Source organism: Anguilla rostrata, chromosome 15 (assembly GCF_018555375.3).
Source record: "Anguilla rostrata isolate EN2019 chromosome 15, ASM1855537v3, whole genome shotgun sequence".
In the NCBI taxonomy this organism is placed as follows: Eukaryota; Metazoa; Chordata; class Actinopteri; order Anguilliformes; family Anguillidae; genus Anguilla; species Anguilla rostrata.
The window spans coordinates 25,363,917-25,385,948 of NC_057947.1; the positions used below are offsets into that span (position 1 = coordinate 25,363,917).

Genomic DNA, 22,032 nt, shown 5'->3' on the forward strand with positions numbered 1-22,032 from the left:
ATTAATATTTTGGGTGAGTAGCAATTTAAGATTTAACCCAAATGTTTCCCAAATGGGGGCTCAAATTGAGCGGCAGGCCGCGCGTATTTCCAGTCTCTGTTTGGCTGGCAGCTAGCTGTTATAGCCAGCAAGCGAACAACGCCAGCCCTGGCTTTAGAGTTTGTATGATATTTGCGTATATCGCGATTTGAATTTGAATTAACTTTACTGGGCATTGCTTGATTTTCGCCATTCTATCACATGCACATGCTTTGTGTATTCGAAAGGGTAGCTAACGACGGCGTAACTAGGTAGGTAGACGATGCAAATAGAAGACAATCGCAGCTAATTTTTGCGATCTTTGCTAACTCCAAGTCGTCAACTCATGTTACTAGTGACCGTACACGATTTGCATATTGGCAAAATACCATGTTTGTTTACAGTGAACAAGCTAGCTAGTTTAGCTGTTATTAATTGAAAACTTCAGTGCAGTGTTATAACGAATGGTAGCTAAGGTAATACAGACTGGTTGTTAGATGTTACAATAACGTAACTAAACTAATGTTAGGTGTAATAATAACGTTAAAATATGGTTTCAATTTTATGTGCGTAAGTAGTAAAGTTACAAACAGAGAACTAGCAAAATAAATTTCAGATTTGCTCAGAAACTATTTGAAATTACCCTTAATGTATTGGCAAGGCTTTCAAATTCTTATTTAAATACAGGAGTGTACAAACTTTATTGATTCAGATAGGTTACAGGTGCATGAGTAGTTTGCTCAATAATGCAACCGGGTACTGCGAGGCTGGTTTGTCAGTGAACTACTTGATACCAAGCTTGTTAATGAATTATTTTCTGTTTTGCCAGTAATAACATGAAATGGTAGATTGTTTGATGTGGATATACCTTGGCACTGGCCGCCTTGGGTTTATTTCACGCCTGTGGTACTAGCTAACGTTAATCGTTTTTAAAAGTTGCAGCCCTACAGAATGTCCAAGATAAGGCGGAAGGTAACAGTGGAGAATTCTAAGACCATATCTGACAGCAGCACCACCACCCCCCCCTCTCGCCGGCCAAGCGTGTTTGAGAGACTTGGACCCAGTACTGGAAGTAATGCTGCCGAGGTGTGTATCTAACTTTCTATTACACTTTGCTGTCTTGATGACACATGCAATTTAATTCAACAGTGTCTTTCTGCATTCTTGCGTCTTTCGAAGTCATTGGATCTGTGTCTATATGTGAAGTCATCTGGATGTGTGTCGCCTAATATGTGGAGAACGATGTTTAGTCTTGCTATATAATAAGTTTGATTCAAAGTGTAATTTGGGGTGTCCGGAGACCTCTGTAATTGTTTTTTTATCTGTTTGTTTTACTCAGACGCACTGTAGAAATTGGTTAAAGACTGGGAACTGCAGTTACGGAAACACTTGTCGCTACACACATGGAACGCAGCCACGAGGCAAAGGATTCAGTGGAACATACAGAAGGTTAGCCTACACCTCCGCTCAAAACAGTTCCCTGAGAACGTGACCGGATGAAAACACCTAACACAAGCTGGATGCTGTTTTGGCTGTGGTGTGAGAATTCACCAACGATTTTCATTGTAGCTTCTGAAAGGCTTCCTTTAATGTCGCTGTAAACCTTTTTGCGGTACGCTCTGAATGTCCTCTCTTTGCGTTTTCATATGAACTGATGTTTGTCCATTTGTGGCTCTTCTGCAAGCTTAATTTAAGAATTTAAGTGAGCATTCGTTCTGTTAGTCCAGACATGACAGACTTCCATTGCTCTACATCCCATTCAACATCTTGCTTTCATCACCTGCTGCGTCTGTGCCGGTGTGCATCCAGGTCATCAGAAAGGCCCACAGGCGATCTCAGAGAGAGGATGAAGAACAAGAGACAGGATGTGGAATCTGACGTCCAACAGAGAGACCTAGAAGAGCCCACGTCCCCTACAGCCAGGGTGAGCCTCTGTTTCCAGTACAGTCTTCTTGCCTAGTTTAATCTTAGTTTAGAATTAATTTAGTTTCCACAAACAAAACTTTATTTCCTCTAACCTTGATTTCCCCTAACATGTGTTCAGTTTTCCAAGAAGGAATTTGCACACTTTTAAAATATGGACCTCACCTGTACATTGTCTGTATAATGTTTTGCAAATGGACTTCTAAAAAAGCAGAAATCTTGGGGGAAATAAAAAAACATTACACATGAGTATATTTATATGTTTCCAGGTTTCGTTAGATTGAAGTTTTAAATTTTAGCAGCGAGATTTTAGGATTTGTGGAATGTTGGATTAAAGATCACAAAAGAGCGAACTCCTGCTAGCGAGGAAGAGCAGGCAGAGTGGGACGCTACCCGTGAAGGTAAAAAAACACCCGCCATCTTGAAGTCTTAAGTGCATGGAAATGAACCGCCATCGCGGTGAAGACCTCAGTTCATTGAAATGAAACATTCGCCATCATGTTAAAGTCTTCAACGCGCCTGAATTAGGTTTTCATGTATTCCTTCAGTTAATTGCAAATTAGTGGCAATTGTGACGTTGTACAATTGCTATGAAATGTGTTTAAGCTTTGAGAACATTTTTTTATTCTGAAACACGTAATTGTATGTGGTAATGACGGTCACCTGGACATGAATTGAGTCCTGACCTACCGGGTAGAGAGAAGTCTGCTTACCTGAGTGATGATTCTGTTGTGCCAGACTCGGATAACGGTGACTACGACTACGAGCTGTCTCTGGAAATGAAGAGGCAGAAGATTCAGCGCGAGCTAATGAAGCTGGAGCAAGAGAACATGGAAAAAAGGGAGGAGATTGTTATTAAGAAAGAGGTAAAAAAAAATTAATTAAGTTCATTAAAAGTTCACATTGCATTGCAGAGTTTACAGTGCTATGTTGCCTGAGGGACCACGGGTGCATAAGTGATGGTTGAAAGTTGAGGCAATGGAATCTGAATGAAATTATGATTTGCTTGCTGGGCCCAGTGATTGAACATACCATAATGTGTGTTAGATGAAACACGATCTTGGCATAATTGTCCAGTCAAGTTTGAGAGATTATTTTATGCCATTCTGGTGAAATATGAAAGGTGCTGGGTTACCAGCAGCATTGCTTCTAGAGAATTCTGTGAGAATTCTGTCAGTGTTACACTGGCAATGTGACACTCGCACTTTTGAAATACCCCACACCAAAGGTTTTGTCAGATTGCCAATTATGATTCAATATTGTTAACAGGAGCCGGCCAGCAAGAACAGGACCAGCAGCCTGACAAAGGTAAGCCTTCAATCCAGTATTATTCGCGGGCCTGTCTGTTATAATGTCTTCACCTTCGCTTTGTTTCAAACTGATCAAGTAGTCTAGCTGAATTAAGACTGCCTGTAGAAGTGTCTGGGGTGCCATTTTGCTTGGCGCCTGCTGTGCTGGAAATTAACAAAACACACTTGGAATTGTTATGAACCAAGATGGGCTGCATGTCACTGGCTTGGCACGTTTGGCAGTTATAATGTGCTTCTGTTATTTTTAGCACCTGACATACCTGCTGATGGTATTATCTATACAAAGCGTAATTAAAAAACCTTTATCTCATTGCATTGTGACCAGAAATTAACTGAGGTCTGAGGAAATATAGAAGTGACCTACAGGATGTTTTCAAAAGCACATGATGTGTTTATTAGTTAGTTGATACATTTTTCAAACCTTGTCTGTTTGAAAAAATCTTGTCGAGAAAGGGCCCTTTGTGTTCATGGCTCTACAATGCTCCCATTTTAGCAGCATTTGCCCCTGGAAATTGATTAGCGTTAGCGTGTTTCTAAAATTTTCAACTTGGGAGCACTTGGAAAAAATGTTAGGGTAGAGTCGTGGTGTTAATGGTGATGGTGTATTAATGGTGTGCATGCTTGTTGGGCTAGTTTCTGTCATAAGACAGGGTATGCTTGCGAAGCTTGCTCTTTAAATTCTCTTTTGGTCCATTTGGCTCCCCCAGATCTCTCCCGAGCCTGCCAGTTCTAAAGGATCCCCTTCATCTCGGAAGTCCAGCGGATCACCCAAGAACAAAACCGGGATCAAATCTGCGGGATCGGGCAAGAAGGAGAAGAAGGCGTCCGTCATCTCCTCTCCAGCGTCGGATCAGGCCAGGTTGGTGGGGGAGGGGCTACAGGGCGACCGAAGGGGAAAGGGAAAGGCGGAAGGGGAGCAACTGCGTCTGGCCTTGCAGTTGCAGCCCATTTGATATGACCACTTTGAAAATCCACGTCTGCTCAATCTTTCTGTGTGTGTGTGTAAGTTTGTGAGAGAGTGTGTGTGCGTGAGCGTGAGCGTGAGCGTGCGTGTGTGTGTGAGCGTGAGCGCGTGCGTGTTGGGGAGAGTATGCCTGACAGCTGAAGTGGGCTCTGCTGTCACCTTCTTCAATCTCAGGCCCTCCAAGACGACTCACAGCAAGAAGAAAGGCCCCCGTACCCCCAGCCCCCCTCCGCCCGTCCCGGCGGACAACCCTGTGGTGGGCAAGAAGCACAAGGGCAAGCACAAGAACAAGGAGAAGCTGGAGGAGAAGCCCAAGGAGGGCAAGGAGCGGGGGAGGGACACGGAGAAACACAAGGAGAAGAAGGAGAAGCGCAGGTAAAGGGTCTGAGGAGGGGATGCTCCTGCTTGGAGGCCGGCTCAGTGACGCTCATGGATGGATGTGAACCGTCACACTGCTCGTCACTGAAGGAGCGCCAAGCACTGCCTCTTTTTCTCAATGTTCTAGAACATTCTAATGTCTTTAGAATGGTCTTAGTCTGAGTTCTAGAACTCCAATGCTTTCGATTACCAGCAGCGATTGTTACATCAACATTAGAATGTCTTTTAACTGAACATTCTAATGCTGATGTCACAATCGCTACTGGTAATTGAAAGCATTTTGAGAAAAACATTCCAAAAAACCTACAAAGGGTTAAAGAAATGTGCATCAGTCCCACTTGTGTTTGTGGTGCAGGGACCGCTCGGAGAGCTCCCATAAGCAGAAGAGGTCTGTGACCCCCGAGGAGCGTTCTGGCAGTGCCTCCTCCCCTTCCAGGGAGGTGTCACCCTCCCCAAGACTGGCACCCCCGAAACCCTCTGCCATCACCTCTCCACCCCCTAGGTGAACACCGAGTCTGCATGTCACATTGTAGTATGTTACAGTGGAACAGTCTAACATTGGTTCTGACAAAAAACTTTACAAAGAGGCTACCTACAAATCGCAGGGAGTTCTTTGTTGTACACTGATAATACGCTGATAAGAGTGAAGTGAACTAGGCCTGTTTGTTTTAAGTCTATAACCATCGCACATTACGCAGCAGAGCTTCAAAAGCAAGCCTACCCGACATCGTATCACAGCTCTGATCTGTTGTCTCTTCCCCTCTGCCTTCCCCGCCCCCCGCAGGTCCCCGACGCCCCCCCGGCACCACCGCACCCCCACGCCCCCCCGGCACCACTCCCCCTCGTCCCGCTCGGGGTCGTCCACCCTGCGGCACTCCGCGTCCCCCCGGCGCCGACGCTCCGCCTCCCCAGCGTACTTGCGTGACCCCGCCTCCTCGCCCGCGCAGAGGCGCTCGCGGTCCCCCGTGGCGACGGCCCTCGCCGCCTCCCCGCCGCCCAACCGTAGGCCCAGCCCCTCCCGCCACCACTCCCAGGGCCGGGAGAGGGGCGGGGCCGAGAGGGAGAGGACCCCGCCCCTGCAGGAGCGGCGGCTGGAGCGCAGAGACGGTACGCTGCGTTACCGCCACGCCCACACTTTTAATCCTTCACCTGTGATGTCATCAACAGGAGGGTTTTACCAGGATTTTCTTCATGGAGTGGCCAGGGGGGGCATGTCATCTCTAACTGTTCTATTAGCCAATGAGTGTGCTATTTTAGGGTAGAAAAATAGGGGTGGCGCCTGGGGTGGCCAATCAAATTCCACAGGTGGGCAGTGCCACACCGGCCACTGTATTGGACATGACCCTGGTCATTAAGCAGCCTTCAGGTTAGGGTGGAATAATCAGTAACTCTTACACAAGACTGCAGCACTCCCAAAATAAAGACTGGCTACTTGCTTCACAACCATGATGCTGTTGCTGTTGGTCAGCCCGTTCAGGAGGCTCTGTTTTGCTGTGTGGGCTCGCTGAGCGGCTGAATGGGGTGTTTCTCCGCAGAGAGCCGCGGGAAGCGGGAGAAGGACTCCCGGGAGGACCGGGAGTTCGAGGGCGAGCAGAGCGCGTCGCGGCAGTCCCGCGACGACGGGGGGAGCAGGGAGGGGCGCGAGCGGAGGGAGGCGCGGGACCGGCGGGATGGCCGGGACTCGCGGGAGCGCCGCGTGGAGCCGCGCTCCGGACGCGACTCGCTGGAGTACCGAGACCGCGACCGCGACAGGGAGCGGGACCGCGACCGCGACCGGGCCGACGCCCACAGGAAGGAGGAGACGACGGCCCCGGAGGAGCGCAGCTACGGGAGAGGCCACGCCCGCGAGGAGGCCGCCCGCCCAGAAGGGAGGACCGAGGTGCGGGCGGAACCCAGGGCCGAGTCCAGGGTGGAGCCGCGCCCTGAGAGACCTGGCAGGGGGCGGGACCGCGGCACAGAGGCAGGCGAAAAGGGTGAGAACACAGCTACAGCAGTTAATGTGTAAGAATGCTAGAATGTTCCGAGAGCGCTCCAGCTGAGAGTGTAAGGATGCTAGAATGTTCTGAGAGCTATAGCTGAGAGTGTAAGGATGCTGGAATGTTCTCTAGAGGGTTCCAGCTGAGAATGTAAGGATGCTGGAATGTTCTGAGAGCTCCAGCTGAGAGTGTAAGGATGCTAGAATGTTCCATGAGTGCTCCAGCTGAGTGTAAGGATGCTAGAATGTTCCATGAGTGCTCCAGCTGAGAGTGTAAGGATGCTAGAATGTTCCATGAGTGCTCCAGCTGAGTGTAAGGATGCTAGAATGTTCCATGAGTGCTCCAGCTGAGAGTGTAAGGATGCTAGAATGTTCCATGAGTGCTCCAGCTGAGAGTGTAAGGATGCTAGAATGTTCCATGAGTGCTCCAGCTGAGAGTGTAAGGATGCTAGAATGTTCCATGAGTGCTCCAGCTGAGAGTGTAAGGATGCTAGAATGTTCTCTTGAGGGCTGAGCTGAGAGTGTAAGGATGCTAGAATGTTCTCTTGAGGGCTGAGCTGAGAGTGTAAGGCCGTGTGCTGTAACTGTGTCTCCAGGCGGGCGTGCCTCCAGAGGCTCCCAGTTCGACAGCGGCAGCGGCAGCAGCAGCGGAAACCTGCACGAGAACTGGGAGTCCCGCGGGAACTTCGCGGACAGGAGCGCGGAGAGAGGGGCCGACCGCGACCGCTACGACGGAGACCGGCGCGGCGAGCAGGCCCGAGACTCCTCCTACGACCGGAGAGGGGGGCACGCGGAGCGCGACCGCAGGGAGAACCGGGAGAGAGGTTAGCGTCCGCACCCCGCCACACAAAGTCTTATCAATGTAGCACTGTGTTCCTTTCTGGGTGTCTGTTGGTAAATGACGGTGTAGGCTGTCTCTCACACAGAAGCTGACTAGTTCATTTTAAGGCAGCTGCTTTCAGTTTGAGACACAGGTTTATAAATGGCAATAACGTACCTGTACCTTCTTGGTCTTATCACACATTTACGTTCCAGAGACAAACACTCTCCCCTGAGACTAATGCTCTCCCCCTGTGTAAGTCACTCTGGGCGCTAGCGTCTGCTAAGTGATTGTAATGTAATGTAATTCAGTCACCTGCTTGCTTTGGGTGGACACATTGCACCAAAGCACTTTCCGCATGCTGTGAGCTTTGAAGGTAAGTTTGCAGTTTGGATTTGCATAGTTCTGCAAACAGCTTTTCAGGGGCTTGAAATGAACAAGAAAATGGACGTAATAAAAAAAAAGTAATAGCGCTTTTTTACATTAACATTGTACATTAGTAATGGCCTTTGTGAAAAAATATTCACTGTTGTCTGTTGACAAAACTTTACTTCGGTGTTTCGTAGGTGACTTGGGTGCATTAACTGTCTTAACGACTACTTGTATTTTTTCCATAGATTGCGTTGTTGCCGTTCTCGTTGTTAGTGTTAATCAGTTTAACCATCAGGGTCCAAGTTGAACTATGCGGTTGTTCCCTGCACTTGGACCGGTACTTCTCTCTAGGGGTTTCGTCATACTTGTTCCTGGTTATGGTTATACACTTTGTTGTACGTCGCTCTGGATAAGAGCGTCTGCCAAATGCCTGTAATGTAATGTAATGTACTTTTTGTTTACAGAGGATACAGTGGAGATTCAGTGTGCGCTTTTGTTTCCGTAGAAACGAGAGCGTCATCTCCCGCCAGACACCAGGGCCGCGGCGAGGATTCTGAGCGGGACCGCGAGGACCGGAGGGAGGACAGGAGAGAAGACCGCCCCCGCGATAGAGACAGGGAGAGGGAAAGGGAGAGAGAGAGAGAGAGGGAGAGGGAGAGAGAGAAGGACAAGGAGCGGGAGAGGGAGAAAGAGCGGGAGACTGAGCGAGAACGCGTCCGAGAGAGGGACAGGGAGAGGGAGCGCGAGAGAGACCGCGAGAGGGAGAGAGAGAGGGAAAGGGAGGAGAGGGAGAGGGAGAGAGAGCGGGAGGAGAGAGAGAGGGAGCGCGAGGAAAGGGAGAGAGAGAGGGAGCGGGAGAGGAAGGAGAGGGAACGAGAGAGGGAGCAGAGAGAGCGGGAGAGGCAGAGGGAATGGGAGGAGCGAGAGAAAGGGAGGGAGGAGAGGAGGGAGCGGAGAGAGGAGCCGAGAGAGGAGCGGTCTTCGCTCAGAGAGTCCCACGAGGACCGGAAGACCAGGTGAGCGCGCTCTGGGCTCCTGTTTTATTTGGGCTTTTTGTGCTTGCATACATTTACATTTCCCATTCGCATGAGGGCAGGTACTGAGGTTTTTACCATGTCTGTATCAGACTATATCTGCGTATCTCATACAAAGCATTGGTGCAGTCAATTCAGATTCAGTTGCACACCTTAAAACTTGATCCCCAACTTTTATGTGTCCCTAAAAAATATTGGTTAAGTGCTTCAGATGAGACCTGTGCACTCATAATGGCTGAAGCTAAAATTCTCCCCAGCTGAGTTCATCACACATGCTCGTTTTTGCTGGATGGGATGTGCTTGTGCAGGGGGTGTGTTCTGTGATTGGGCCTCATTTCTTGCCGCCTGATTGGTGCTGATCACACGGCTCCTCAAGCTGTGATAGGTGCACAGAAACAGGATTGCTCCTGACTCCCCCCCCCTCCCTCTCCTGTGTGTGTCCAGCCGTAAGCGGCACCGTGTGGAGAGCCCCCCCAGCCCACGCCCGTCCCCCAAAAGAGCTCGAGAGGCCAGCCCCCCCGACAGCGATGGCTACAACAGCAGCGAGGAGAAGAGTGAGTGTCCCTGACTGTCTGTCGGTTTGTCTGTGTGAGTGTGTGAGTGTAAAAGCGTCTGTGTGTGAAAGTTTGTGTGTGTGTGACTGGCTCTTTATGTGTGTGTGTGTGTGTGTGTGTTCGTATGAGTCGAGTTCATGAGTGTGTGTGTGTGTGAGAGATTGCGTGAGTATGGCTGTCTCCTTACGTGTGTGTGTGAGAGTTTGTGTGAGTGTGGCTTTACGTGTGTGAGTGTGTGTGTATGTGTGTGTGAGAGAGATTGCGTGAGTATGGCTGCCTCCTTACGTGTGTGTGTGAGAGTTTGTGTGAGTGTGGCTTTACCTGTGTGTGTGTGTGTGTGATGCGTGAGCTGCACGTGTGTGTAACACGTGTGTGTTGGGTCCCGCAGGAGGAGAGAAACACCGGCTCCTGAGTCAGGTGGTGCGCCCCCAGGAGCCCCTGCGCTCCCCGCCCGCCGCCCCCGGGGAGGAGAAGTCCAGCCGCTGGAAGGAGGAGGAGCGGCGGCCGGAGAAGAAGGAGGCGAGCAGGAGCCGGCACGAGGAGGCGGAGCCGCGTAGCGAGCGCGGCGCGGGCAGGGCGCCCGAGCGGCGCAGCGGGGAGCACGTCTCCGACGGCCCGGCCGCCGCCGCGCCCGCCGAGGCCCGGCGGGGCAAAGACCGGCAGGACTCCACCCCTCCGGCCCCGCCCGCCCCGCCCCCCGCGCAGGAGGACAAGGGAGCCCCGCCCCCGGCCGCCCACGAGGAGGGCAAGAAGAACAAGAAGTCCCAGAAGAAGGGGCTGAAGAAGAACCGCAGGGAGGAGGACGGGGCGGGGGCGCCCGAGAGGACCACCAACCCCGAGCCGCCCGCCCCCGCCGTCCTGCAGGCCCCGCCCCCCCTGCTGTCGCCCCGCAAGGCCACCAAGAAGAAGGCCCTGGAGAAGAAGCGCAAGCGCTCCCGGGGCGGGGACTCGGACGCCTCCGAGGACGAGCCGCACCACCAGCAGCCCAGCAAGCGCAAGCGCGGCCCCCGGACCCCGCCCTCGCTGCTGCCGCTCCCCCCCAGGGAGCAGTCCCCCCCCCAGAAACCCGGCGCCGCCGTGGAGCCGGCCCAGCCGCCGCCGCAGCCTGCCAAAGCGGACGCCGCCTTCAGCGACTGGTCGGACGAGGAGGTGCCCGCGGCCCCCGTGGAGAAGCCGCGGCCGGAGCCGCTCCGCAGGGGGCCCAAGGCGGGGGCCAAGGAGCCGGCCATCGCCCCGCTGCTGCCGCAGGAGCCCCCGCCGCTCCCGCTGCAGCCCCTGCTCCCGCAGCACCTCCTGCGCAAGCCGCCCGCCGAGCAGAAGCGCAGCAGCAGCCTGGGGAGCAACCAGAGCCGCGCCTCCTCCCGCCGCCTCCGCTCGCCCTCCAGCGAGTCCGCGCACCGCGTCGCCCCCGACGACCAGCCCGGCGCCCGCCCCCGCAGGGGCCGCCTGCAGACCGCCGCCTCCCGCGACCGGGAGAGGGAGAGAGAGAGGGAGCGGGAGAGGGACCGGGACCGAGAGCGGGAGAGAGAGAGGGAGAGGGAGAGAGAGAGGGAGCGCGACAGGGAGAGGGAGAGGGCCGCTGCTGTGGAGCCCACGGAGAGGAGGTCCCGCATCGACCAGCTGAAGAGGGGAGAGCCCAGCCGCAGCACCTCCTCCGGTAAGGGAGCTCCTCCATTTAGAATGGAACTGGATAAATGTGTCCTTACCGCATGGCGCTTGTTTTAGATGGGTGTAAATGCTTATGTGAATATTAGTGCTTAATGTCGGGGCGTGAAAAAGATCACAGCAGCCCACAGCTCTCAGGCTCCCATGTTGTTTAGTAAACTGTGACCCTGTTTTGCTTGGTTGGGACTCTGTGCTTGCGGATGTTGGGTTGATTTCCGGATTGTTCCGTGATGGCGGTGTTTCCCCCTCAGACCGGCAGGACTCGCGCAGCCACAGCTCCCGCCGGAGCTCGCCGGAGTCGGAGCGGCAGGCCCGCTCCCGGGCGGGGTCCTACGACAGCCGCGAGCGCGACAAGGAGCGCGAGCGCGAGCGCAAGGACCTGCGGCCGCAGCCGCGCGACTGGGAGCGCCCGGAGCCCGAGGCGCGGGACTGGGCCGGGCGGGGCCGGGAGCCCCTCCCCCTGCTGCTCCGCGGCCGCGAGGCCCTGAGGGAGCGCGAGCTCCGCGAGCTCCGCAAGAGGGAGGCGGAGCTGGAGCGGGACAACCGCCACCTGTCGGAGAGCCTGCTGCTGCACGAGCGCGAGCGGCTGCTGCCGCTGGACCTGCCGCCGCACGCCGAGCTCAAGCCCCGCCCCGACCCCAAGGCCGAGCGCGCCGAGCCCGAGCCGCTCATGGCGCCCCGCGAGCCCGCCCCCGCCGAGACGGACAGGCCCGCCGACGGCCTGCACGCCCTGGAGGAGCCGCGCGAGGCCGAGCGGCCGGACAGCGTGGACGGTGAGCAGGCCCGGCGCGGCGTCCCCTCCCAGACTGCACTGGGGCTGCAGCTGAAACTGGTGCACTGTGTCATTCAGTCACTGTGAAATTAGCCAAGAAAATGCCTTTAGATTTGGAAGGACAGCTTTGCAGCCCCCAAAACATTTGGTTGTAAGGGAACTTGGATTTAAATCAGTTTTAATAATTAATGAAGCAATGTTGGTCTTTGTGCTAATATAGGGTATTAGCTTTATGTTTATGCATATGTTTTATGGGACCTTGAGATAACAGAAAATTATGTCATAAATGTAGAAAGATGATGTGTGCAGTTGCTGAATTGGCTAAAATGACTAAAGTGTCTGTGATCCCTGTCTTCTGTGCAGAAGAGGATGATGGGAAGGTGGAGGACGCACAGTCGGCGGTGTCGGGAGGCGAGGAGTACGAGCCAATCAGTGACGACGAGCTGGATGAGATCCTGGCTGACAGCGCGCAGAAGAAGGAGGACCAGCAGGAAGAGGAGAAGATCCCAGGTATGTCCACAGGTGGCGCCAGTCACACCAGCTCTGCTCTGTTGAAATCCATCTTTCCCCCTTTCATCACAAACTCTTCACCTTTCTCTGAGTGACTGCCATTGACTCGGTCCTGTTTTTGACCTTTGAAATGTGTGAAATGCACAGAAAAGACTTTTACAATGCGGAAGTACAGGGTGCCATTAAGCATTCCTGATGAGTAGTCTGTCATGCAAAAGAAGTGACGTATGTTGTTTACAAAATCAGGAAAGTGAAATCAGATTAAAATACCAGTTTAGTACTTGTCATTTGAGATGCATGGAATCACGTTATACTGTGGCAGTGAAGGAAAGAACCTTGTTCATTGATTAGTTGTGCCCAGGAACCTGTTAACTAATTGAGGTCCTTATTCGAGGGCAGAAAAGCCCTTTTAACTTTGAGGTCTTGAGTTTCCGCCTCTTCTTTGAGTGAACCCTGTGAAGAGTAGGTTTTTTGGAATTTTTTTCCCCCAAAACTCTTAAACCAGTGTTCGAGAACTCCATTGCTTTAAATCTCCCACAGTGATTGTTAGGTCAGCACTGGAATGTTCAGTTGAGAAGGGTGTAATCACACAGGAGCTGAAGGGTTAAGGGGAGTGGTTTGGCTCAGAGAGTGTGACTGAGCCTGCGGTGCCGTGTCCCTGCAGGGCCCCTGGACGTGATCGATGTGGACTGGTCCAGCCTGATGCCCAAGCAGAAGGCCGAGCCGCGGGAGGAGGGGGCGGCGCTGCTCCGGTTCACCCCGGGCGCCGTCCTCCTCAGGACGGGCGTGTCCCGCCGGCTGGCCGGGCCCCAGCTCCTCGCCCGGGTGAAGGAAGCGTGCCAGGGGGAGCTGCAGGATCCCAAAGGTAACGGAGGAGAGGGGGAATTTGTGCTGCCCCCTTTAGAACACTCACCCTGTCAAACGACCATTTCAGTTTTTCTGCCTCAGGCCAAGCGTCTTTCAGTATTCACAAGTACGTTCTGATATGTTTGTGCAGATATCTATGGTTGCTTTGCTTTGATGTATACCCTGTTGAGCAGTAAAATAAGTATTTGTCAACTCTTAACTACACCTGGGAGTGGGATTTGACACTGGGCCACTTGAGTGATTTCCACTAAACTGAATAAAAATACCACAGAAATCTGAATGCACACGTTGTCAGTTAGTAGTTATAATTTGAAATTTCATGTTAATACATGTGTATAGGCATCTTGTCATTCCCTGCAAAAATATTAGGTTTAGCAGAGTGAATGGTGTAATTATGGTCAAATGGGAAATCTAGATCACTGGTCCAACCCCACTCGCTCTCCTCCAATCAGATTTAGAGCAGCTGTTTGAGCACGACCTGGGTGCCTTGAACATGGCCGCCCTGAAGAGGCGGGAGGAGAGGGCGGGGCTGCTGCGGAACCTGGGGCCCTGCTGCAAGGCCCTGTGTGCCCGCAGGGACCTGGCCATCCGCCGCCAGCTGCTCAAGAACGACAAGGTGCGTTCTCCCATCTCCCCTGCCCTGTACCCCCCTGCACACTCCCATCTCCCCTGCCCTGTACCTCCCTGCACACTCCCATCTCCCGTCCTGCACACTCCCATCTCTCCTGTCCTGCACACTCCCATCTCCCCTGCCCTGTACCTCCCTGCACACTCCCATCTCCCGTCCTGCACACTCCCATCTCTCCTGTCCTGCACACTCCCATCTCCCCTGCCCTGTACCCCCCTGCACACTCCCATCTCCCCTGTCCTGTACCTCTCTGCACACTCCCATCTCCCCTGCCCTGTACCCCCCTGCACACACTTATCAGCCCCGGTCATGCTGTAGTGAAGCCCTCTGGGCCTGTGTAACCGCGCCGGCTCTTCTCTCCCTGCAGGGGAGCACCAAGCACATGTACGCGGGTGCGCCGCTGGTGGACGCCGAGCTGCTGCAGCTGAGCGTGCGCCTCTTTAAGAAGAAGATGAGCCCGTGCCAGCCTCAGGGCCAGGACAAGGCCGAGCCGGGCGTGGCGCTGCCCGAGCCCGTCGCGCAGCCCGAAGTGTGTGTGCCCTGAGAGCGCTTTAAAAGAACGGGCCACAGATCCAGGATCAGCTCACCCCGTCCCCGTTACTAACCCCAATCATTTCCTTCAAAACCTGAGACTGACGCAGGGTCATTGTTTTGGGGGAGTGTAATCTGTACAAAGCATGACATATGCCATAGAGACTGCCGGATGTGCTAGCCTATGGAGGAAATGAGGTCCTGTCAATTGAACTTGCTGAGAAATGTTGACACAAAGCAGTGAGATGCTGTATACACGACTCTTTTGTTTTGTATTAGAACAGCATGGTTTTTTTTTTTTAACTTGTCTTTTTAACAATGTGCTGTACTGAAATTCAATTTTTTGTGCATCAGTTAGTAAAAATAAGCCTTACAATTGGTCACTCTTTGAGTGAGGTTTGTTCCTGATTTTAACTTTCAAATTCAGATGTCAGAGTTCTGTAAAAACAACAAATCCTCTCACGTTTACCTCCACAGGCTGAGGACGAAAACTTTTTTGATAATATTTTATAGATAAATTATTTATAAGTGACTAAAAATATTTTTTTATTCTAAATTTAAAAACTGGTAATGATATTGCTTTTTATAGAAGTTGAGGTTACATATTGAGCAGTTATGGCTAAAATTTTCTTAGGCCCTTTATCTCATGAACTGCTCTTTTGAATATAAAAAAAAAATCTAAAACATTTTGAACCACTTTGAAACAGGTGTGCCAAAACAGTATGTCTCATAACTGCTTATAGTACTACTTTTGTATTGCATGCACAATAGATGTGCAGTTCATTTGACAGTTTGTCAAACTATTTTTCAGATCAACCTTTGTATTAGAAGAAAAACAAAGTTTAATTATTAATTCCAGCATCTCATAGAAGTTCCTTGGCTATGTTTGAAAAATAACATCTGCCTCGTACTTAAAACATTTCACTAAATTTAGAATGTTACATGTTTGAAGACTTTTTTTAAAGGAAATTTTTTTTTAAAAGCACCCCAAGTTCTGTGGTGCAGACACTGGGCAGAATATGAAGACCACCTAAGATTGCGGCCATTTTATTTGAAATCCCATTCATCGCTCATTCATCAATAGCTCAGAAAAAGTCCATATTCAAAAAAGACCATTTTTGTTCATTTCAAGATTTATTTTCATACCAAAAAAAAACAAAACAAAAATGTAACGCATAACTGAGAAGACGTGGGTGTGCACTGTGTTGGCCTGTCAGGAGGCTGGGGGTTATTTGGCGGGCTTGGCCTCGGCGGGGTTCTCTCCCGTGTCCAGGGTTTTGAGAAGCCGGAAGAGCCCGGCGGCCTCGCGTATGCGGCTGAACTCAATGCAGAAGGCCTGCACCTCGATGAACAGGTCCTGCACGTTGATGATCTTGTTTCGGATCAGGGACTGCAGGAACACGCAGACCAGCCGAACCAGACGGTTCTGCGTCGGAAAGGAACGTTCAAAATGAGTCGCGCGGGTCAACTTAAGAACGGTAGCTGACAGACTGTTGGCTTTGTCTAAGACGGAAGGGCTTGATGAATGGGAGGGTTCTGTGCAACAGTGCAGATTGTTGTATAAACGCTGTACATACAGGACAAAAATCCATCCCTAATGTTGGATGCCATTATTGAAGCCACTGGTTTGACTCCTCAGGGATTTGAAACCACAACCCGGTGATGTCCAGGTGGGCATAAACACCCAATGACTAAAGGCTATTCACAAATTCCTCACCTGCATGTACTTGTCTTTGATTTGCTCACAGGTGGAAATACAGTTGGAGATGTACAAATGGATGAATTCTGGTGGAAGGTCAACTGCTGTAGTCAATCTGTATGACAGAAAAAACAGGAAACGCACAGACGATCAAAGCTGTCCCAGTGTGAAAATCTGATTACCTTTTTTCATTAGAGGGATGTACCGTGTATTTCCACATTTTTTGTGGATCGTTTTGTGGAATCTCTTATAAAGCTTGGTGATTTAGTACTGCTCTTCAGTTGGACATGAAACACCTCGCGCCCATTTCAGACTTGCAGTCATCCTTAACATACTCAACAGAACACCACAGATGCAGATACATGCTTGCATCCACGTATGGAAATGTGTGTGTGCACACTATGCGACGGCTACCTGTTGACCACCTCCATGGAGTGCAGAGACATGTCCATGTTGACGAGCACAGAGAAGTACTCCGTGATCTGACTGGACTGCATTAGCTTCAGCAACATCTCTATGGCAACCAGCGGATTGTTCTCCACCAGGTCAGGCAGCTTGGCTGGGGACAGTCCTATGTGGTAGACCAGCTTTGGCTCTTTCTCCAGTTCTCCCAAGAGCTGCGCAGAACAGACAGAACAACTGCTCATGGTCGATCACCCAAACAGCATTTCCAGCTATGAATGTTATTCCTGTACTTACCCTTTTGTGCAGCACCATGACGCATGTTATTACGCAAAGTCTAATGGTGGTGTTAGTTTCCACTTCACTTTGGAGTAATAAATACTAGGCATAACGTGAATTTATGATACAAACAGTGCATGGAAATTTGAATGTCTTGTGTGTCCCACTGGTTTTGTTACTGCACTGTGGCATTTGGTGTGTGAGACTGGTCTTGTTACTGCACTGTAGGGTCTCCTATGAGGCTGGTCTTACTACCGCATGGTGCGCTGTCGGGTCTTGTTACTGCACGGTGCGCTAAGGGGTCTCATTATTGTGCGCTATGAGTTGTGAACCTGCCTGGGCTTGCTGCTGTGCAGAGAGGGGGCTCTTGAAGGCCTTGGACATGATGCGCTTGATCTCCACGCCAGTGCTGTTCCTCACGCACATGGAGCGGTCCCACTGCACGCAATGGTCCGGCTCCGAGGGGTTCAGCCACGCCAGCTCGTCCTCACACACATGCAGAGGCGGCGGTGGCCGGATGAACTCTGGCCGGAAGTGACCTGATGGGTGCGTAAAACCGTATTCTCTCATTTCTGTTCCTCGACCATAAAATGCACAGAGAAGGCTGACATGCAATGAATCGCACTTACTCTCCAGCGGTGGCCTTGGCCCAGTGACCAAGGCCTCTGTGATCTGATTGGCTACAGAGCTGTCAAATCCTGAATTGGACGAATCTGGGTCTGGATCGTTAAGGATGCTAGGAAAACTTGCCTTACTTTGAGTGGGTAACTCTGACTGTCTCTCTGAAAAGCAAAAGGAAGCATGTGTTCATTACACATTAAATTACTACATGTTAATATATTCTAAATATGCCTACATACACTTGTGGTTCTCTACAGAGACACATATTCAGTAACAACACAAGGTCTTGCGTAAAGTTTGTGAAATTATTGTATTGTTGTAATTAATCCAACTAAAGAGTAGAGAACATGAAACAGGAGACATCGCAAATGAGAGTCACCCACCGGCCAGGGCAAGTTGAAGCCCACTTATATCTATGGACTGCGGCATGTTGCCTACATCCATGCATGACACCTGTCTGGGCGTCTTCTTAAACAGCTCCTTTGGAGGGGCTAGCATGAGCTGGGACAGGAAGAACTTCTCCTGCTGTGTTATAGGTGGAAGAAACCCTGCAAATATTCAAATAGTGTGCCATTTATGCAATTGATCTGAAAACACGTATATTAGGCATTTCAGCTGTATGTAAGCAACGTACCAGACAGTGGTTTCTCCTGCTCTTCCCCAACTGGTGAGGGATTCAAAAGATGGGCAAAGACCGCAGCAAAAGGATTGGCGGCGAGAGGCTCCGTGCGGTACATTTCCCAGAGCAGGTACAGAGCCGTAAGGCGTTGCGGCGAACTGGGCAGGACTGCGAGGAGGTCCGGTTGTTGTAGCAGCATCACCAGAACTGAGCCCACACGGAAATGTTCTGCTTTCCCAAAGAAGTGATGGAAAGCAGTTGACAGACTCTCGAATGTGTTAGCACAGGCGTCTTCGGAGATTATGCCCAACAGATTGGACAGCTCCTTTGGTGCCAGGGTCATTGTTGTTTTGTTATAGCGCCAAACTGCAGAAGCATTCACTTATTTTTCAGTTTATATCAAGGACAAGCTAGCTAGTTAGCTAACTCCTCATCCTAAATGCCCACTCTACAACCTAAAACTAGTCGCTAACTAGCTAGCTAACGTTAGCTACAGTAACAATGCATAATAATCCTCAATGAATTCCTTGTCGAAAATCAAACTTTTTACAGTTAAATTATTTATAGATAAACAATTAAATACTACATTAGTTGATAAATCTCAAATATACAAATATGGAAGCTGTCAAAAGTACCTTCTATTAACTAGCTAGCTAGATTTATAACGATGCATTCAACTTTGTTTGCTACTACCATAACGATCATGTACGGCAATTCAGTAACTTCACAACAGATATCTGTCGGTTTACGACAAAGATAAGCATTGTGGGACAAGTAGTATAATCATATTCTTCCCCAAGATGCCTGTAGTAGCATTTACCGTGTGAACACTCGGCTTTCTTCCTTTAAATAGCTCATTGTAATTCATAATCAGTTTTTAAAAGGTAGATATTTTATAACAAACGTATATACGCTAAGACTTAGCAATATTATTTGTTTGTCTTCCTGAAAGCATTATTTTTCCGTGAACCGGATATAATTTCGTTTACCTGGTTTAGTATTACCCAGAAGACCTTGGTTCTTCCTTTCCGACATTTCCCTGGCAGAGTGAGTACTTTCTGAGATATATCGCATGTACAATCAAACTTCATCCTGGCCCAGAATACGTGAAATATAACATGTTGATCGCACATCTACACAATATAATACTTAATAATCAATTTCATGTCATTTTGAAAAGTTTACTGCATAAATTTGCCCGTTAGACTAGATCAGATTTGGAGATTCGGGGAACACTGGAAACACATTCGTGTGATGTTCATGCGGCAAAATAATAAAAAGATTGTATGTTTATCTGCGCAATATGTCGATGTGTGTTTCACTCGAAAAAATTTGACAGTAAGGATAATTTGCAAAGTCAGTTGTCAATTCATGAGCTGTAATGGAAACTACTGTTGTGTACAAGCAGTTAATAGCTGCATTCGAGTGTAGCTAGGTAATGCTAGCGAAGTTAAAATGGTAGCTATAGGTAGCTTTTACTCTTCATGCATTTTGGCCTGCGCAGGCAATAAACTTTGACAAAAGACATTTGCAAGGCAGAACCGATGTATTTTTGCAACCTGTCGGCGAACATTGGTTAACTGTTTGTAGTGTGCGTTCAGCTAGATGTATTAAATGAAATCTGTCCACCACGACCTTATAGAAGTCTGTTTCCAAACGGTGCGCGTTTTGCCAGTTAAACTGATTCAATTTTTCTCTTTTTCCAGATGGCTCCCATGAAGAAAGGAGAGAAAAAGAAGGGGCGTTCTGCCATCAACGAAGTGGTGACCAGAGAATACACCATCAACATCCACAAACGCATACATGGAGTGTGAGTATCCCCCTTGGGACATTTGGTCACCAAGTCCATTGTCAGAGGTGGACATATTTGTCATTATATATGTTGGGTGGAGGCATTGGGGCTAGCTTGCCTTGGATGAGTGCAGCACAACAAATTTGGAGTAGCAGAATAAACTAGTATCTCTGCCAGTTAAACAGGTAAGTTTCAAGGCATACATTAAGCAAAGTTGTTACACTGTTCTGTTGGGGACAGCTTGCAGTTCCTTCCATTATCCTGTGTTTAGCGATAGTAAGAGGAGGAAAGGACAGGTTGCCGTGGTATGTTGCAAGACGGTGCGGTACACCCAGAACCAAAATTGAAAGTGGTAGGCTGCTTCATACCGGATACCTGCTTCATTGGCTGCTAACAGTATAATTGGTGCTGAATGATAGTATAACTCTGTTTTCAAATATTTGATGTCCTTATCCATCTCCTTAGCAAGAAGGATAGTTCTGAGCCACACTGTATTGTGATCTAATGCAAAGGACTGGTGATTCAGATGTAATGAGCTCTAATGGTTATCTTGCAACTCCTCAAAGTATTTACAGCGCTCTTTCTGTGCTTCAGGGGTTTCAAGAGAAGAGCTCCCCGTGCTCTGAAGGAAATCCGCAAGTTTGCCATGAAGGAGATGGGAACTCCTGATGTCCGCATCGACACGCGTTTGAACAAGGCCGTGTGGACCAAAGGCGTGAGGTATAGTGAAATATGATTAATGGCAATTTGAAGTGCTGTATTGAATATGAGTTGTCATGCAAGACATGCATCTAGAAGGTCCTGGGTTCGAATCCCGGCCTGAACCTTTCCGTTTGGAGTTTGCATGTTCTGCTCGTGTTCACGTGGGTTTGCTCTGGGTACTCTGGTTTCCTCCCTTTGTCCTAAGACATTCAGGTTGGGCTATCTAAATTGCCTATAGGTATGAGTGTGTGAGTGAATGGTGAGTGTGCCCTGCAATAGATTAGCGCCCTGTCCAGGGTGTATTCTTGCCTCTCGTCCAGTGCACGCTGGGATAGGCTCCAGCACCACCTGTGACCCTGACCAGGAATAAGAGTATAGATAATGGATGGATAGCTGGATGCGTGACCATCTGGTTTGACACATGACCAACACAAAAGCCATGTGTCAAACCAGGGTAATGTAAAACATTGGGCTGATTTTGACACGCAGGAGTATCTGGCCTTTGAAGTCATGCTTTCGCTCCTGCCAAAATGTTTCATGTTTGTCCTTCTTTATGGAGTTGTGCGTGAGTGTGTGAAAACACGCTTTTCCAGGAATGCAAATAAGCTAAATAAGTAATGGCTTGGCTTTCTGTGTTTGTAGGAACGTGCCATACCGTATCCGCGTGCGTCTGTCCAGGAAGCGCAATGAAGACGAAGATTCTCCCAACAAACTGTACACCCTCGTCACATACGTTCCTGTCACAACATACAAAGGTAAGCCCAGCGTCTGCAGTAAACTCAAGCCCTCTCTCAGGTGTTTTAGAACCGGTTGTTGCAGGCAAGCTAGTTAGTTGCATTTCTGTTGAAAGTCAAACACATGTCCAGTGTTACACATTTATATTTTTGCTTCTATCAAGGAAAATTGCATTGGTGAGTCGAGACTAGATGAGAAAAGCAATGATTTGAATGGTTTTATCTTTGACAACTGGAGTTTGATTATCATTAGTCTTATGGAGGAATTTCACAGAGATTAAAAAAATTCTGGTAAAATGTTTTAACTTGTCCAGGTTTTCATTGGATTCCTATTTCTTTTTTTTAACAGGTCTGCAGACAGTCAATGTTGATGAGAATTAAAATGTTCTTTACTACTAGTAAAATAAATTTTTGATGGAACATTTGTATTGTCTGTTTTGTCTGAATTTTTTAAATTGAATTCTCTGAATTTTGAAGATTTTTCAAAATTCAATCCCATGTAGTACTGCTTTGTTTCCTGATGAGATTCTGCGGTTGAACGTATGTGAATCTGTTGCATTGTTTGCATTGCCATGCCAACCATGCTGCGGTAGGATGCTTGATAATCAAAAGTAACTATGCAAGACTTAAGGAAGGTAGATTTGTATTATAGATGAATTGAGGGGTGGGTCCTGAAGGAAATGTTGGGGAAGAGAATGTAAGGAAAATGGAAGCACAGCGCAAAATGACTTGCTTGCTATAGCTTTCAAGTTATCACGTGGTTTAACTGGTATGCCCAGACTAAGTGTCTGTCCGGAGCGTCCATCTGGAGAACCACCATGTCTGGCACTAACAATCACACCATGGTCAAAGTTGCATGGATT

General features: G+C 49.5%; 3 protein-coding genes across 3 annotated transcripts; 2 read left to right on the forward strand and 1 right to left on the reverse strand.

Annotated features, from left to right (window-relative positions):
- The first annotated feature begins 1,864 nt into the window (after nt 1–1,864).
- zc3h13 (zinc finger CCCH-type containing 13) lies at nt 1,865–14,700 on the forward strand. Its single transcript, XM_064311554.1, has 18 exons — nt 1,865–1,942; nt 2,255–2,342; nt 2,680–2,807; nt 3,211–3,249; nt 3,959–4,110; nt 4,390–4,590; nt 4,949–5,095; nt 5,378–5,700; nt 6,129–6,566; nt 7,165–7,392; nt 8,266–8,776; nt 9,239–9,348; nt 9,737–11,005; nt 11,265–11,786; nt 12,149–12,295; nt 12,960–13,160; nt 13,615–13,778; nt 14,158–14,700. The coding sequence occupies exons 1-18, from the start codon at nt 1,865–1,867 to the stop codon at nt 14,332–14,334; spliced, it is 4,923 nt and encodes a 1,640-aa protein (XP_064167624.1). The 3' UTR covers nt 14,335–14,700.
- A 736-nt stretch (nt 14,701–15,436) lies between these two features.
- cnot11 (CCR4-NOT transcription complex, subunit 11) lies at nt 15,437–18,806 on the reverse strand. The gene is made up of 7 exons (XM_064311063.1): nt 17,957–18,806; nt 17,706–17,870; nt 17,331–17,483; nt 17,036–17,240; nt 16,435–16,647; nt 16,039–16,135; nt 15,437–15,747 (listed from the first exon to the last, which is right to left on the reverse strand). The coding sequence occupies exons 1-7, from the start codon at nt 18,282–18,284 to the stop codon at nt 15,550–15,552; spliced, it is 1,359 nt and encodes a 452-aa protein (XP_064167133.1). The 5' UTR covers nt 18,285–18,806; the 3' UTR covers nt 15,437–15,549.
- Nucleotides 18,807–18,945: 139 nt separating this feature from the next.
- On the forward strand, nt 18,946–21,595 carry rpl31 (ribosomal protein L31). The gene is made up of 5 exons (XM_064311062.1): nt 18,946–18,988; nt 19,648–19,751; nt 20,328–20,453; nt 21,078–21,190; nt 21,519–21,595. The coding sequence occupies exons 2-5, from the start codon at nt 19,648–19,650 to the stop codon at nt 21,548–21,550; spliced, it is 375 nt and encodes a 124-aa protein (XP_064167132.1). The 5' UTR covers nt 18,946–18,988; the 3' UTR covers nt 21,551–21,595.
- The last annotated feature ends 437 nt before the right edge of the window (nt 21,596–22,032 follow it).

Excerpts from the sequence above, each read along its gene's own strand:
- zc3h13 (XM_064311554.1), top strand. The coding sequence starts at position 1,865 with ATGAAGAACAAGAGACAGGATGTGGAATCTGACGTCCAACAGAGAGAC. Across the intron at positions 5,096-5,377 it reads ATCACCTCTCCACCCCCTAG|GTCCCCGACGCCCCCCCGGC; the intron begins GTGAACACCGAG and ends CGCCCCCCGCAG. Across the intron at positions 9,349-9,736 it reads CAACAGCAGCGAGGAGAAGA|GAGGAGAGAAACACCGGCTC; the intron begins GTGAGTGTCCCT and ends TGGGTCCCGCAG.
- cnot11 (XM_064311063.1), bottom strand. The coding sequence starts at position 18,284 with ATGACCCTGGCACCAAAGGAGCTGTCCAATCTGTTGGGCATAATCTCC. Across the intron at positions 17,871-17,956 it reads GCAGGAGAAACCACTGTCTG|GGTTTCTTCCACCTATAACA; the intron begins GTACGTTGCTTA and ends GAATATTTGCAG. Across the intron at positions 17,241-17,330 it reads GCCAAGGCCACCGCTGGAGA|GTCACTTCCGGCCAGAGTTC; the intron begins GTAAGTGCGATT and ends CGCACCCATCAG.
- rpl31 (XM_064311062.1), top strand. The coding sequence starts at position 19,648 with ATGGCTCCCATGAAGAAAGGAGAGAAAAAGAAGGGGCGTTCTGCCATC. Across the intron at positions 19,752-20,327 it reads CACAAACGCATACATGGAGT|GGGTTTCAAGAGAAGAGCTC; the intron begins GTGAGTATCCCC and ends TCTGTGCTTCAG. Across the intron at positions 20,454-21,077 it reads GTGTGGACCAAAGGCGTGAG|GAACGTGCCATACCGTATCC; the intron begins GTATAGTGAAAT and ends CTGTGTTTGTAG.